This window comes from Microcaecilia unicolor, chromosome 7, assembly GCF_901765095.1.
Source record: "Microcaecilia unicolor chromosome 7, aMicUni1.1, whole genome shotgun sequence".
NCBI lineage: Eukaryota > Metazoa > Chordata > Amphibia > Gymnophiona > Siphonopidae > Microcaecilia > Microcaecilia unicolor.
In genome coordinates this window covers 155,382,250-155,399,958 of record NC_044037.1, presented here as the reverse complement: position 1 = coordinate 155,399,958, position 17,709 = coordinate 155,382,250, and the positions used below count along the sequence as shown (strand labels likewise).

At 41.7% G+C, this 17,709-nt stretch overlaps 1 protein-coding gene across 2 annotated transcripts in view; it reads left to right on the top strand.

Annotated features, from left to right (window-relative positions):
• The window catches only part of AGAP1 (ArfGAP with GTPase domain, ankyrin repeat and PH domain 1), a 2,358,592-nt gene that overhangs the window by 835,949 nt on the left and 1,504,934 nt on the right, over positions 1-17,709 (top strand). For both annotated transcript variants that reach the window (XM_030210552.1, XM_030210551.1), the window contains exon 9: positions 11,214-11,306. In XM_030210552.1, the coding sequence (XP_030066412.1) occupies positions 11,214-11,306 (93 nt within the window). The remainder of the gene's footprint in view (positions 1-11,213; positions 11,307-17,709) is intronic.

The following is a 17,709-nucleotide window of genomic DNA, read 5'->3' as shown; positions in this document are numbered from 1 at the left end:
TCCTTTTTTCCATCCATTTGGATTTATGTTAACCAAAGAGTACATATATTCTCTAACTAAGATCATATAGTCCAAACTTGAGATCAAGAATATCTGCTCTGAATTAAAGGCATGTAACTGTAAAGAATCACTAAAAACAAAAGTAATAGTCTCTCAGCTGAATCTTGCTTGTATGTGGAAAACGAAGAAAAAAATTGTACCCCCAGAGAGACCAAAACAAGAGCAAGCTCAACACTCCAAATGCAGACACAACACAGTGGAGGTGACAACAGATCAGTGAGGCACCAAAATTCTTTAATAAATACGTTCATTAAAGGACTTTAGTGCACCATTGATCTGTTGTTATCTCCACTGTATTGTCTGCCCCCAGGGAGAGAAAATACTGCCACATAGATAGGAATTGCTTCCTCCTTTCCTGGGTTTTCTTAGACATATTTTACTCCTGCCAGAATTCTGCATGACAATGGAGCGCAGAATTCCGTATTTTTGTGCAGAATCTGCACTTCGAGGCTGGTTGGCTGACCTTCCTGCTGCCTGAGTCTTGTTGAACCATCCCCAGCCCGTTGCAAAGGCAAGCTGGCTGGCTCCCCCGCCACCCCCCAGGCCTACCTGAGTACACCCTGGTGATCTAGTGGGCCTCTCTTTGTGGGCAGGAAAGAGCCCTACTCTTTCCTTCCCACTGCCACCGCTTTTTAAAAATTGCCACCGAGACTTCAAATGGTAATCTTGTGAGACTACCGTAGGAAGTATCGGTGGCCATTTGGAAAAGGCGGTGGCATCTCTAACTTTCTTGGTGGCACTGGCCAAGACCAGCGGCAGCAGGCAGGAAAGAGTGAGATTCTTTCCTGCCTCGAAGAGGTACTCCCATGCAACTCCTACCTCAAGGGTGAGTGCAGTGGTGGGCTAAAAAAAATATTGATGGCCTATGGTTGCAGGGAGGGAGTTGTAAAAAAAAAATTGGATACTATGTATGGGTGAGTGTGGAACGTGGGGGCTGTAAAAAAATATATATATAACTTGGATACTATGTGGGTGAGTGGGAGGCAGGGCTGTAAGAAAAAAAAAAGAAGTGGATGCTATATGTGTGGATGGGTGTATGTGGAGGCAGGGGGCTCTTTAAAAAAAGGTGGATGCTGTGGGTGGAAGGGAGTGGGCTGTAAAGGTGGATGCTATGTGTGGGTTCAGGGAGGGGGCTGGAAAAAATATGGATACTATGGGTGCTACTTGGGGCTGGGAAAATATAGATGGTATCTGTGTATGGGAGTCTGTACTATTGGTTAAATTATGACAAACTTGCAGAATTTGCAAATTTTGTGCACAGAATTTTGAGTTTGCAAACTTTGTGCACAGAAGTTTGCAGAGTTTGCAAATTTTGTGCACAGAATTTTGAAAAGTTTTCACATAATTTTGAAATTTTTTGCACAGAATTGTTATTTTTTGGCACAGAATTCTGGCAGGCATAATATCTGGATAGATACACAATTTAGAACTGAGAAAGTCAACATTTTGATACTGAAAATATAAATATATGACTGAGTCCTGATCCTATGCAAAAACAAGACATAACTAGTATAGTTCTACTGGCAACAAATTCTTCAGAGCCTTCTAACAGCCCAGTGATGTCCAAAGTTGATCCAGGGGCTAATTCCAATTTTCCCTCAATTTTATTCATTGCATCATAATAGGATCCCTGTTTACTAAGCCATTCTAGTTTTTTTAGCGCTTAAATTAGCACGAGATAAATGCTAGAGTCACCCATATGTTCCTATGGGCAACTTAGCGTTTAGCGTGTGCTAATCAGCGCGCGGTAAAAATGCTAACGTGATGATAGCGCTGCTTAGTAAACAGGGCCCTAGGTATTATTCAGTGGTGGCATTGTTTTTTTGGACCATTGTGTTTTGGATCAGTTCTTCTGTGAATTACCCCGGACCAGAATTGATCCAGCCAAACTACTAGCAAACCAAAACCTCAACCCATACATATACACAGACGACGTAATGATCTACATCCCATTCAAACAAGACCTAAAGGAAATTTTCAATGACATCAACCAAAGTGTACACATCATGCATTCATGGGCGGATGCATTTCAGCTGAAACTCAATGCAGAAAAAACCCAATGCCTAATACTCACCTCTCAGCATAACACGAACAAATTCACCACCATTAACACACCAAAACTGAGTCTTCCAATTTCAGACACCCTAAAAATTATTGGAGTTACCATTGACCGATCCCTAACACTTGAGAGTCACGTGAAAAACACAACCAAAAAGATGTTCCTCTCAATGTGGAAATTAAAAAGAGCAAGACCTTTCTTCCCAAGGACCATTTTCCACAGTCTGGTACAATCAATGGTACTCAGTCATTTAGACTACTGCAATGCAGTCTACGCTGTCTGCAAAGAGCAAATAATTAAGAAACTGCAGCTAGACTCATATTCGGTAAAACAAAATATGAAAGTGCTAAACCCCTACGAGAAAAGCTACACTGGCTCCCTCTTAAGGAACGCATCACCTTCAAAATATGTACCCTAGTTCATAAAATCATTCACGGAGATGCCCCAGCCTACATGGCAGACCTCATAGACTTACCACCCAGGAATGCTAAAAAATCATCCCGCACATTCCTCAATCTTCACTTCCCCAACTGTAAAGTTTGAAAATACAAACTAATGCATGCGTCAACCTTCTCCTACTTGAGTACACAATTCTGGAACGCAACTTAAAAACGATTTATGAACTAACTTCCGCAGACTACTGAAGACCTATCTCTTTAACAAGGCATACCACAATGACCAACAAATGTGAACTCCTCCACATTTATCCAGAATTGTCTTATAACACTTGCTTGTTATACTATTATCATGCTTTATCATTATCATGTACCCAAAATCCTTATCTACTATAATAAAACTCACCCTCAACATTCTGAAGACAACGTTCTGAAGTCACTCAGTCACTCCCTGAAGGGTTCATCAGTTCATGGTGGTGAAGCCACAACACTGACCATGTCTCTCTGCCCCGCCCTCGCATGACGGCCCAATCAGAAGAAACACACTTAACGTTCTGAAACACAAAGGACCATCACAAAACCGTTCCCAGGCAACGCAAGACGGACCAATCAGAGGAAACTACGTGGCAATAAGGGAGGAGCATTCACCAGCAGAACGGCTCATTATCTGTGCAGCACAGAGAGCACAACCACCGCTGGAACGAGAAAAGAATATTCATGCTGTGGGTATGTGGAAAATTAGACCGGGGGGGGGGGGGGGGGAGAATTTTTTAAATGCCTAATGCCAGTACTGAAGAGAGCCGGAGGGCCTATAGCACAGACTATATTTGGGTTCGCTTGACGTGGAGCTGGAAAACAGCGTGCCCTCACCATCTGGGACGTGGGCGAACAGGACAAGCTGTGGCCCAGCTGGAAGGATTACCCGCGACCCAGCCAGCAGCAAACAGCGACCAAGGAAGGGGGAGAGCGTGTTTCCCTACTCCTTCCCTGCCTAGGAATCGCTGGAGACTGGCTGCCAAACTAACGAAACAACCGCACACCGACGCACCACCTCCATCATTCGAAAAGCATCCACTCTTTCTACAACAGAAATGCAAACTAATAATACAAAACAAACAAAGAATACCCGGTTTCTCACGCGGCTGCAGGTAACTCCCCACCCCCTTCCTCTTCCCCTTTTGCCGAAGCGGCCAAGGACGTGCCCAACCATCCCCAGCCTCAGGCAAGCCGTCTCCCACCTCAGGGATTCCATGAGCACCCGGAAAAAGACGGTGCTGCTTCCCGCAGCGCATAAATGTTCCAGCATTCCCCTGCAGCCGGCCTGAAATGGACTGAACATACTGGATCACCCCCCGACGGCCCGAGACCGTGCTCCTCTCCCTTCTGTCTACTTAAAACAACCATCCCCGTCCTCAGGCAAGCCGTCTCCCACCTCCAGGATGCCCAGAACCCCAGCCCAATGGAAAAAGACAGCGCTGCTTCCCACAGCACATTTTACTTCCAGCGTTCCCCTACAGCAGCCCTGAAACGGCCAAAAAATACCGACAGACCAAGAACGTGCTCCTCTACCTTCCGCCCATCTAAAACAACACTGCTGCCTCAGCACAACACAAACCCCCCCCAGAAAAATCAATCCACCACTCAGCAAAGGCTGACCCCCCTACAACCACATTTACATTTCACCAACAGAAAGACCCCCCTCCACAAACCTCCTTGACAGACAAAACCACACACACACAGTACAACAGAAACACACCCTCAAAGCCACACACCAATCCATCACACTTTGCCAGCACAGCACATTCCCCAACCCCCACCCAAAAAACAAATAAAAAAAAGACACACATCAAAAACCTGCACACACACACACACACACAATAACTCTGTGACACATACACACACACACAAAAAAAAAGCCACATGCTAGCGCCCGTTTCATTGGTTTCGGAAACAGGCCTTTTTTACTAGTGTTATACTAAATGTCTATTTTCTTATATATTTCCACTATCCACGATGTATCGTAATTCACATTGAGCCTGCAAAGAGATGGGAAAATGTGGGATACAAATGCAATAAATAAAATACGATTGATGACTGTTACAGTACAGCAGCATAAAGTATGACTGTGAGCAGAGACGACTGCAAATGGACATGACTGTGTTTAAGCTAAGTACAAGTTTGAATCTTAACTTTTGAGCTGATTTACTGCATTTGAAAGCAAAACCTTTCAGAACTGAGTTGTTTTGAATGCACCAAACACAGTAGTTTGAGTATTTATGTTTGAAGGTCTTTATTAAGAAGGTTTTTGAGCCTATGATGAGGACAGATCTGTTTTGACCATTTATTAGGCCATTTGGATCGCCAGTAGCCTGCTAGACCTATATGGTCAGGAGCTCCTTGAGGCTTTTCCTTCTTTTAAAATGAGACCAGTACCTTTTTTTTCACATATACAGATTATTGTACTAAATGGGTCATTTAGTAGATTATGAAGTGTATTTTCAAGCACTTAGACTTATAAAGTTACATAATAACCTATGGAACTTTGTAGGTGTAAGTGCTTTGAAAATGAGCCTCTTGGTTTGTTAGCATTTTGTACATTGTCTTATTTTTTCCAGCTGCAGCATAAATACTCTTATGTATACTTAAATATATATCTTTTATTAAGTCTCGTCATTAAACTTGTCTTTCATGCCTCGTCTTCATGGTCTGTTTCAAGCCTTGTTCTTACGCTGCATCATTAATTTTTGATTGTGGTTCCTTTTAAAAGCTATGACATACACTTTCCATTTTTCTCCTGCACTGTTCAAGCAGTTCTTTGTGTGTTACTACGATTACCTGAACATATCTAAGGTAGAACTCTCTTCTCCGTGTATGAGCACTGATCCAGCTGGCTATGTATGTCAATTCCCTTTCACTTTGTTTAACCTTTTTTTGGAACATTAATGCAGTAGCGTACCCAGAGTTTAATTTTTAGATGGGCCTGGAGGTGGACTGGGTGGGCATAGGCCTCGCATTTCCTCTCCACCCACTACCGCCCACCACCGCCACCGCATTTCCTCTCTACCCGCTACCCCCTTCCCCCCCCGCGACAGCCCCCTGCACATGGTCAGTTCTGGTCATTTTTACTGACCTGAAGCACTGTTCTCCCTCCAGCACCAGCAATTACCATAGCCAGCCTTCTGCCCAGCGCGCGTTGTTGGGGTCTCTTCTCAGGCGTGTCCCGCCTACTCTGCAACTTTCTGTTTTCCGCAAAGGTGGGACGCAGGAAGTTGCAGAGTAGGCGGGCCGTGCCTGCGAAGAGGCCTCGACGACGCGCGCTGTCAGAAGGCTGGCTATGGGAATCGCCGGTGCTGGAGGGAAAACGACGCTTCAGGGCAGTAAAAGTGAGCAGACCACGCGGACAGGGAGAACAGGCAGAAGAGGCTGGGCGGGCCTGGAGCAAAAGTGGCTGGGCCTGGGCCTATCCAGGCCCACCCATGGCTATGCCCCTGCATTAATGGAAAGAAAGAGTAACATAGTAGATGATGTATGTATATTTCAGAATTTTTGTAAATAGTACTATACGATTTAAAATGAAGCCATTGCTATCTGTCACTGGTTAAGTTCCTTTTATGATTTGTTAAGTAGCACCATATGAATTAAAATGTAACCGCTGCTTGCACAAATTAGAGTATATATATGATTGCCAATATTGGTTATTAAGTTACACTTCTTTTGTCCAGTTTATTTTGGTTAATGTTTGGATAATGCTTTTGTTATTGTTTCAGCATGGTTATAAGCATTGTACGATTCAAGCAAACGTCTGCGCGTACTGGTTTTTGTTCATCTTTCTGCCTCCTGCTGTTGAGATCTTTGCTGCATTTGGTCCCATCATCCACATTTTTAAATGAGGTGTTGTGTGTAATAATGTTCTTGAATTATGTATATGTTACCTATGATGAAGAGTATTTTGTTTCTTTTTTTAATATATTTTCTAGTGTTGGCTTTAAACCACATTTTATCATTTTTGTGCGATGACAGATTTTGCCTACACAGGTCAGTTTTTCTAACCCCCTTTTTTATTTTTTTCTTCTTTGGTGGGTTTTTTTTTTTTTTTTTTGCGTTTTAGTTTCTTGTTTCCCCACTCCACTCTCCCATAATTATCTTTTTAAGTATACACTCATTTTATCAGGGGCTGTATTTCAACCCTTGGATTATAGCAGATATTAACTCTGTTAGTCACATCAGCTCAATGAAATTGTTTTTCTACTATTTCTGTTGCCTACTTTTCTACTACTTCGTATCATATGCTGTCTACTACTATTAACTCTTCTTCTATTGCGGTTAACTTGTAATGAATTCTTTGTTATATATTTCCTTTTCCTCTACAGGTCAACACTTAGGTCAAGTATTTTCTTAAATGACCACTATGACCTTATTTCAGCTCCCCAAGCATAACTAGGTTTAGTTTGGGTTCCTTCATTTCAAACTGTTATACCCTTCATCAATTGCACCCTGCTAATTATTATCTGTACAGGTGATGATTTCTCAATCATCAAAAGGGTAGGGTAATGATAGCCTTTCCTCTGCCTCCGGTTATCCAAAAGCTCTCAAAGTTGGAGACTTGGTGCACCGGAAGTGCTACACCAGGCACCCCCACCAGTCCAACAATTGCCACTCCTCCTAAACCCTCAGCCACCACTTCCTGACCTGATACCTATGTCAGAAGGACGTATTCCAGATTTAAGCGAAGAACGAACGGCTGTCCTGTTAAACTATTTTCCTTTTGAGAAGGTCTGCTTGTAATGAGCTAAGTTATGTGAACTGTTTAACACATACTGTGAATGGTCACATGGAAGGAGTGTAGGCTAGTAGAATAGCATGTATAGAAAAGGTATTGCAAGTTAGCTAGAAGGAATAAGAGACGTGAATATATATGGAAGGTTTTTTAACAGAAGTGTATAAGGATTGTATAGTTTCTGAACAGTGACTCCTACAGTTGCATTGTCATAGAAGGATATTGTTTCATGTTTGATAATGCTTCTGCTTACATAATCAGATTTTTACATATACCTTGAACTGTGCAAAGAATGAAATCTGAAGAACTCCCTTAAGTTAATGACATGTTACTAATGAAGTGGACAACTATTATATGGACTGTTTAACTTGCTGGAAACCATGAGAAGCTTTCAGTAGAAGTCTCCTAGATGCAAAATGATGTCTTCCACGTGAACCCTTGCCTGCCGGAGTGAATCTTTCAACAGTATACAGACTGCTGTTTCACAATACCAGAATCACCTACACTGACTTATAAAATCCTCTGATGCCAAAATTGTCTACTTATTAGATCGATGAAATTTTAAGTGACTTTGAATTACCTGATTTCTAGCTGCTTACATTTTAAAACTACACATTATGATCTTTTCCAAAAGATTCTATTCTTTTTACTGAATTATCCCTTTATATCACAAGCTATTTTATGCACTGCTAATGTTATACAAATGTTCACTATGCTAGGGGAAACCTTTATACTTCTCAGTGTAGTACAACAGTTAATTGCAACTGCTTTAAGCAAGAAAGAACCTACAGGTCACTATGTCCTGTATGAATGCCTTATGGCTGATACCGAGCTTATTGCTGGAACAAAGGAAGAAGAAGATTATGTTCCTATGTATTTTCCAAAAACGGTATAACTTAACAGTGCCTTCATATACAATCTAGATCTATTACACTCAGAGTTTTGCCATTATCTTGCTCATAAGTATAAGACTGCTGTTTAACCTTCAGTAGTTAATAATAATCCTTTTTAAATGCTACAATGAAATATTTCTTCCCTAATAATACTAGTTTTTAGCTATATTTACACAATCAAAATTTGACTAATGATTGGCTCTGTTATAATGATATATTAGTTGATTGCAATCATATGTACTCAAGTTTGTTGATTCCATTGTATGACACACAGACTTAATTGAATTCTCGTGTTTCCAAGTCTCACTCTGCCCCAGAGGGGTAGGTGTAGGATAGTTATGCCTCTTGGGTTGGTTATGGTAAAGGGGAATCCCAACGCTGCATTTCATGTAGCAAATAGTTATGTATCCACATGCTGACTCTTGCTATGGCCTTGTCCCTCACTATGTCAGACCACCCATGTCACCTCAGATATATACATCTCCTCACCAGGCTCTAGGAGCCCTCTGGAATGAATGGCCACATACTAGAAGTCACATGTGCCGCCTGCCCGGGGGCCCGGCAAGAGTGGAATGTAGAAATATGCTGTCACTTGCTCTCCGTGAAATACAGGCCAAGGGCTCAGGCTTACAGCTAAGAGTTAGGCCTCTAAAAATCATAAGACTTTTCACTGTAATGAACGCTGAATGAGGTAATTGAGAGCAGGCAGAGGGAGGGGGAATCTGCTTTGTAAATAACAGCTGGAATGGCACTAGCAAGAAGTCATGAGCAAGGATGTTTTGGCTAGTAGTGGGTCAGGTGCAAGTAGGGGAACTTGGAAGCATGTCACATCATTTGGAAACATATGAAGTCATTGCTATCAACCGATAATGGCCAAAACGTGCTGGTGAGAAAGTGGGGGTCCATAGGAATGAATGGTACCATAAAGGTATAAAAAGGCAAGTCTGCTGGGGTATAGTTGGAGAAAAAGGCAGAAGAGAGAAGACTTGACAACACCTGCTGTGTGTCGCAGAGATCTGCTCCACCATGTTCCAGATATGAATGCCTTATTGCCTGTACTGCCTTGGGTGAGATGCTTAATAAAACTATATTATTATATCCACTGAATCCCGGGTGGCCTTCTGATTATGGAGCTTGTTATTGCCCAGACTGTGTAAAACAGTCTGAGCAGATTCGAGGTCAGAGTTGTTAAATATATAGTGGGAACACGCAATTATTTACACTCAACCGCTAACTCCAGACTCCGTTCCTTTTATCTTGCTGCACCATATGCCTGGAATAGACTTCCTGAGCCGGTACATCAAGCTCTATCTCTGGCCGTCTTCAAATCTAAGCTAAAAGCCCACCTTTTTGATGCTGCTTTTAACTCCTAACCCTTACTCACTTGTTCAGAAAACCTTATTTCATCAACCTCACTTTAATATTCCCTTATCTCTTGTTTGTCCTGTTTGTCTGACCTAATTAGATTGTAAGCTCTGTCGAGCAGGGACTGTCTCTTGTTCAGGTGTACAGCGCTACGTACGTCTAGTAGCGCTATAGAAATGATGAGTAGTAGTAATAGTAGTCCAGCACCTCTCCCTCCCCCTCCACAAGTCCAACAACACTCCTTTCCTCAGCCTCCCTCGAGTCCAGCATCGCTTCTCCTTCCCTCAGCCCCCCTCGAGTTCTGCACCACTCCAGTTTATTCCCTCAGCCCCCACCTGTGAGTTCAGAAGCTCTCTCTCTTCCTTCAACCCTCCCCCCTTAACTCTAGCACTGCTTCCTCTTTTTCCCCATCTTCTCTCTTCTGGTTGTCAAACCTGATTCATTTGCAGGCACCTGCAGTCGTAACATGTTGCCTGGGTTGTCTCTGGATCCTTTCTCTGCTGCGCCCCACCCTCATGTAAACAGGAAATTGTGTCCAAGGTGGGCAGAGTTCAACAGAGGAAAGGATTTAGTGGTAGCTCAGATGGTGTGTTATGGCTGCAGGAGCTGGGCATACAAAGTAGGTTTGACAGCCCAAGGAAGGGAACCTGGGGGAGAAGAGAAAGTGGTGCTAGACTCGGGTGGGGTGGGTTTGAGAGAAGAAGAGAGAACAGTGCTGGATTCATGGCCAGAGAGGAAAATAGGGCACAAATTTTAAAATAAAATAGAATCCTCACTGCTGTGTGCCGGCCCTGCGACATACCTCGCAGGTGCTCATGACATACTAGTGTTTTGTGACAAACCATCTGAGAACCACTGGCATAAGGGGAACCTACACATGTTCATCTTCAACTGTGGCATATATCATTCAGTGCAAAAAGTGTGAAGAAGGGTGCCCTGGAATCTTGCTACTATTTGGGATTCTGCCAGTTACTTGTGGCCTGGATTGGCCACTATTGGAAACAGGATACTAGGCTAGATGGAACTTTGGTATGACCCAGTGTGGCTATTCTTATGTTATTGGAGAGACAAGCAAGATGCTTAACACAATAATCACTTTGCACATTCATCATATTAAACATCAGAATGGCATCCAGAATGTCACCTCTGTGAGATGTCACCTCTGTGAGACAGCACTTTACAAAACCAGAACGCTGTATCAACGATTTTATGGTGAGATTACTAAAAGGAAATTTTAAAACAGTCCAGAAATGTAATACCTTTTGACGTCAAAATGATGAAATATTTTGACACCCACCAGACAGAACAAAGATCTGGGTTTTCTATCACATTTTAAATCATAAAATAATATTTCTTTGTCACCCATCCATGTCTCCTTGTCTCTCACCCACCCAGCTCTCCTAGTTTCTCATCTAAACCACCCCTACTTTCTTCCGGTAAGACTGCCATTGGAATGCTTTTATTTTTCACTTATATATTCTCATATTTGTCAACATTTGCTGATTTCTGATCTGAAGAAGGTATGTATTGTCTTCAAAAGCTAATCAAAAATGTATTGTTTTCTTAAAAAAAAAGTATCATATTTTCTTTTCTATGTTTTGCTTTATTTCGATATATTGCCTTTAAAGTGGACTAATACAGCTACCACACCACTTTATCCACAGTCTCGAAAAGGGAGTGAATCAGACAAAGAGAAGAAAGGTCTGGAAAGCAGAGCTGATAGTATTGGAAGCGGCCGAGCAATTCCAATTAAACAGGTATGCTTTTATTCTTTTAATTTTTCTTTCTCCTTTCCCTTGCTCTGTTATAATCGGAGGCACCTATGTCTTGGATCCTGGAAGCACTTGTGATGCTGAGTTGCTGTGCTTGAGACTTTGATGCAGCAGAATGAAAAATGTGGAAGTTGCTCACTTTACATCAATTAGGAGAGTCTCCTGTGTCTATTAAAATGGGATGATTAGAATAAGAACAGGGAAAAATGTGACAACAGGCTCTAATGAAGTGCAGTCTGCCAACCTGCATATGGAGTGTGTTTGGAAGCTCCTTCTACTTCAAAGGTTGCCTTTGTAGAGAGTGCTTTGATTGGACTATATTCTGTCAGTTGGCAAGGGTAAATCATATCACTATACAACAGCCCCTTGTGATCACATCAATAGTTTGATGTGATTCCCGATTTGCTGTTTCAGAGAACATCTGAACTGTCCTTTCAGGCTGGTATCTAAAAACAAAGTAATTAGTTGTGATATTCCTAGTTGGTGTATCAGTTGTGTGCTCTCGTTTTTAATTTGTTAATGAAGGAATTGTATTTTTCATTAGGTTTAGTTTCATTTAGGCCTTGTACAAGAGTGTTTAGAACCATAATGTGTGACCTTAATTCAGGGCTTTTTATCAGCTGGTAGTACTGGCACTTTTTTTTCCTGCCATCCAAAAATGGCCTATACTCCCCATTACATTTCTAACTCAGTATCTCCAAGCTTGTTTTTTCCACCATTGGTGCACCGTCCAGTCTCAAACGGACCCTCGGATTCAGAGGCAGTCACCTTCCAAGTAGAGCTGTTCTAAGTCATATGGCTGCATGTGCCGTACTGGCTAAAAAAAAAAAAAAGCTGTGGTTACCCTGCCCCCTAAGGTTGGTTCTGCATGAGTACCAACACCTTTTCCCCTAGAAATTACTGCCTTAATTAAACCTTCCTGTGACAACAACATGTCTTAAATTCAAGGATGTATTTTGACCTAAGTTGCAAGTTATTAAAAACGTACAACTTCAGTAACACTTTCACTCTCTCTATGCTTCTAAGTACTTCTGCAATGTATTCTTACTTTGCTGCCCTCATCTTTGTACCAATAATTTATTTTCGTGGAACGGGGATATAGCATATAGTAACTTAAATTTTTTCTATGTCGAGTGTACCACCTTAGTTGAGGCCTCTTATTCTCCTTCACTCTACTCTCAGTCCCATCACCATGGTGCAATTTTGTCTTTCCTCCTCCAGTCTCATTTCCTGGTGACCAATTATTGCTCTCTCTCTCTCTCTAACCTTGTAAGTCTAAGTGCTTTGAAAATGAGCCTCCATTTGACATAGATATCCTCGTCATTCCATACAAATTTTTAAAAATAAATAATGGGGTTTTGATGAAATATATAGTAACATGATCTATATAATTACCTTCCAAAATCAACTTCACCGCCACATTTTACAAAACTTGTAACCTATGGACCTGCTTGCCTGATAAACCATCAATACAACAGTCTCATAATTCAAATGGGATAAGATTAAAGCTTGCATAATCAATTTCAAATGTATGGACTCTAAACATTTAGAAACCCTTCTAATTAACTTTAAATTAAAAAATATCTTCCATACTATCATAGTAATGAGGTTCCATGGATATTTAGCACCAGTTATTCCTCCTAAAACTTTTATTTCTGGGGATACAGAAATGTGGTACTTAAATTGCAACTCCACTGTTTAAGTAAGAAAAGATGTGTAAATGATCAATCTTCAATGATCATTGATGGAGGAAAAAGCCTCAAAGTACCAAGGTTTATTAATATCCCTTACGGTACCAAATCAATCCCGTTTGCCGATTACTGGGTCATTTCAAGGGATTAGATATTTATCATCGGCTTAAAAAACCTCCTTACGTGTATGTGTGCGCGATGTAAAACAGATTAATGGGGTGCTCAATATCTTAGATCTCGCTCCTACTTGTCATCATTTGGATACACAGTTACATATGTTCATCAGAATGGACTTAGCTTGTGTTGTGCTTTCGCATGAAGTCCTCAATTGCCTCATCCAGATCTCTGGATGAGGCAATTGAGGACACAGCGTAACTAGAGCCCAAATCGCTCTCCACAGACCCAGGCTCAGAGCAGCTGCAATCAGGGACAGGAGGGAGGATCTTGCACAGAACAGCTGATCTGCACCAAGATGGGGCTCCTCCTCCACCACTTTGATACTATTGAACAGCGTGGAGACTGGGCTCCTCCTCCGCCATGCAGTTTAGGCAGAATAGCGTCGAGACAGGGCTCCTCCTCCGTAAGCGGGAACAGCAATCAGGAAAGCGGCACAAACACTTGCTGTCGACGGTGACTATGGAGAGCAGTTGGCCCGTAGAAGGTAGGCTAGTTTCCTTAATACTAAAGTAGATTCTGCAGTGCCTAGAGAGGCTGTTAATGCTGTGGTACAAACAACTTTGTCAGCAGCCAAAAGTGAGATAGCTGCCAAATGGAAGCATTCCATTGGACCCACCCTACAGAATTGGATATTTCTTTTAAAGGTACTATGAGATATGAAACAATTCACCAATAGATGCCATGGATGATATGATGTATCAGAAGAATAATGGACCTGCTGTTGTTTCTCCACAAGCTTAGCACACCAGTGCACAGTAAGAGCAGCAGAGTAATCTTGAAAACTTTATATCTTCTCTAGTGCCTTTATATAGATGAAGTACTACAGACTTGTGTGTATCTATGAAATTTAGCAAGTATGATGTGAAGACGCAAGTCTTGAGTACACTGAGCCCAATCAAAATGGATCACACCACCCTCTCCTGCATCAGGAAGGGTGGCCAGAAGCTAGGTTTCTAATGTATGCTTCAACTTATAATCTTTAATGGATTTCGGGAAACCCAGAAACAAGAGATTGACTCTCCTGGAATGGTTCTCTAAGTCATTGATCTTCTGTTGATATTCTTGGGTAAACTGTTCTAATCTATCCAAGTCTGTGGTCTGGGCCTGCTGGGTGTCTTCCATTTCTGAGACCCGTGTCTCCAGCTCTCCAGTACGATGGGTGAGCTCCGAGGTAAGTTCTATGAGCCCAGAAAGCTGTTCAGAGAGTTGGGAGTGGTCTAAAGTGTGAACCTACAGAGTTAGTGCTGCAGTTAAGGAGTTGAAGCTGAGTTGTGACTGTGACAAAGGGGGAGAAGCTGCCATATTAGTTTCAGATTCTCTACTCCGCTTGTCCTTCCTCTGCAGTGGCTTAGAGGCTGTCGCCATGGAAGATCTAGTGAGATATTTGTCCATAAACCAGTTGTAAAAGATCCAGGAGCATAATTGATAACCAGAGTCTTGGGGAAGCAGTGATAAAATTCAGTTAGGGAGGGGTACCCGATCAGCTCTCAAAAGACACGTTTAGAGCTGCTCACATCGTCGCTTGACTCTTCATCTGATGAGATGTTTAATATGGCTTTGGGTAGGTTGGGGGGGGGGGGGGGGGGATGTTCCCAGGGGAGATTTTCCCTGGTTGTGGAATAGTCTGTGCTGATGTTATCTTGTTTCTGTTGATATGGGTGTATTTGATGTTTTGTTTTATATAAATGAAACGTTTTGAATAAAAATCAATTGAACAACAACAGCAACAAAAATGTCATGACTGTCCCGGTTATGTAGTTAACTTAAAAAAAAAATTCTAGGGTAAAACAATCTAGTCATGGAAGCTTACACAGCCAGCATACAAACTTGATAATACTTGATAGATAAGCAGGAGGAAGATTGTGGTGCATTGGTTCTATAATATGGAAAGCAATGAACAGCTTTTAATCAAACAGAATCCCCCTGTGACAATAACTCAGAGATACCTAAGTCCCAGATTGATGAAAGACATAGACCACTTAATTGGATATTGGGAGGGTAACCTAATCTCATGGAGTACAATGGCTACTACTATACTTTTGCCACATAATGGTAAATTCAGTGCTTCATTCAAATATCTTAGGCTTCAGACCCTTTATAGAAATTCAGCTAGTAATGGCAAAAAAGTCTTCTGTTTTATTTTTTTCTGTAGAGGCAAACATCATTGCTAATCATATATGAAATGTAGATGCAAATAATAATAAAAATATTCCCACAAGCAAAAGAAATAAGATCTGGAAATTCGGCCCAGCAGTGAGTGGACTTGTCTTGTATTAATTTTTCATTGCTATGGAGAACTGTACATACATAATCACTTGATTGCAGTGGGAGTTAGCAAGCTCCTATGGTGCCATTTGCATAAATCTTGTTAAGTCAATGGCAGTTAATGAAGTACAAATGAGTCCAGAGAAGGTGACATGCAAATTGTGGGTAGCAGATGGAAGATCTGTTTTTGGGAAAGCAGCTGTGTGCTCTCTATCTCTACATGACTCTGATACATCTTTCTTCATTGATCTAGCCATAAAAGATTTTTGTATGCAGTGGACTAAGTTAGACTTGGTTCACCATTTTATGAATTATTTTATATTTTGCTGCTTATATTTGTAGCAGCTTTACTGCATTCCTTATGCTTAAAAGATGTGCCTATACAGTTATTTTGATTTGGAAACATATAGGGGAAGTAGGCAGAGACTTTGGGTTTGGAAATGCTTTGCAGTCTAGATTTGTGGTAGAGAGAGAGCGTGGTGTGTGTGTTGAAGGATTTTATAGTGGCACTATGTTTGGGGAATAAAGGGGAATGTGGATAATTGTATGTATATACACGGGTAGTTGAGTAGGGAAAGGATGTTGTGTGATTATAGGAGTATGTAGGCTGTAGGGTTTTTATTGATGAGTGGATATGTGTGTGTGGTGGTTATATAGATGCAGGAGGGTAGAAGCATATGGGAGATGTATATGATTTATATGGAGTGGTGTGTGTGTTGATGAGTGACAGTGACCAGGTGGTGGAGAACTAGGCTATGGGGGGAGGAGCATTTGAAGAGGATTATAGAAGTATGTCAGTGTGGTGGGTATGGGGATGAAGGAATGAATGGAGGATGATGGTGTGTGGTGGGGTGTATGTGTGTCTTCAAAGGTGCCTTGTTACTAGGTGTTTTATTTTATTTTCCCTGAATCTGTCTGCTTGTACTTCTGTGGACAAACCTGCTGGGTGCATGTGGCAAATGAATGATTGCTTTTCAAATGAATTGATGGTCAATGTTCTACAGCTCCAATTTCCAAAGAAAACCATGTGGATTTTTTGGGAAGTTTAGCTCTTTTGAAATTAATAACCTAGTGCTTCTAATTTTCAAATCATATGTGTATTTTTGGTCCCTTTTTTGGAAAGTTATTGTGCCTGTGGATTAAAGAATGGATGAACATGGATCTCTCTCAAATAATTTTTCCAACATGTTGGAGAATGCCATAGAAAGGGGAAACCAAAATAGTATCCTTGCGTATTTCAATCATATTATGTATCTGTTAGAATAAGATCAAGTAGTTCTTGGGCTAGACCAAGTAAAATCCCTAGTCATTGAGAATGTGCCGCTTTAACTGTGGATCCCAGAGGAACTCTCAGAAATCTGCATCATCTTTCATTATTTATGAACTACATTCGCATAATAGAATCTAGCTAACAGTACAGTTTATACATGTTATGGCCCAATAGTTAGCCTGCTGCAGTCAGCAGATTTAAAGGCTTTAATCTGGGCACTTGGACTGAATATCCGGGCCTGGCCAGCAACTGGAAGTTATCCGGGTGCTGACCGATATTCAGACCGTTGCCTGGATAACAGCCCAGATATAGTAAGGAAAACTAGTTAGGACAGCCTTTTTTGTATACTAACGTTATCCAGTCACTTACCTGGTTAGCAGATGCAATGTCTCTGCTAACTGGGTAAATTCTGGCATCACCCTGGCACTAACTGAGTAGTGCCACAGTGGTCACGCTGGATTTCCAGTGATGCCGTGCAGTTAAGTGCAGCTGAAAATCCGGGATGGCCTGCTCACCTTGATTTAACTAAGAGCTTCTCCTGTCCTGAATATCTGCCCTTTTAGATTTTATGCATCAGAATAGACCCTGTGAGATCCTTCAGGAACACAAAGAAATCTATACTATAAACAGTGATGAATACAGGCTTTTGTGCACTTTGAGATCCTTAAGGCTATTTTCAGGATCTCATACCACATGATGCAGTCTCCTCCATTCAGAATTCCAAAAAATGTACTTTCCCATTATGTCTTCCCACTATTCCAGGACTTGTGGAATAGTCATGCCCATCAACCAGCAGGTGGAGGTAGAGAATAACTGTGCCTTATTCCTAGTCAGCTAGCCTAGTTCCTCAGTATTTTCTGTCTCCAGCAGGTGGATGAACAGGTTATTCGCCTCAGGTTCTGAGGACATCACTCCTGGTCCAGTTGGTCAGCTGGTTTCCAGTCAAACTTGGTGGGTGGCAGATTGGAGGAGTTGTATCTGATGA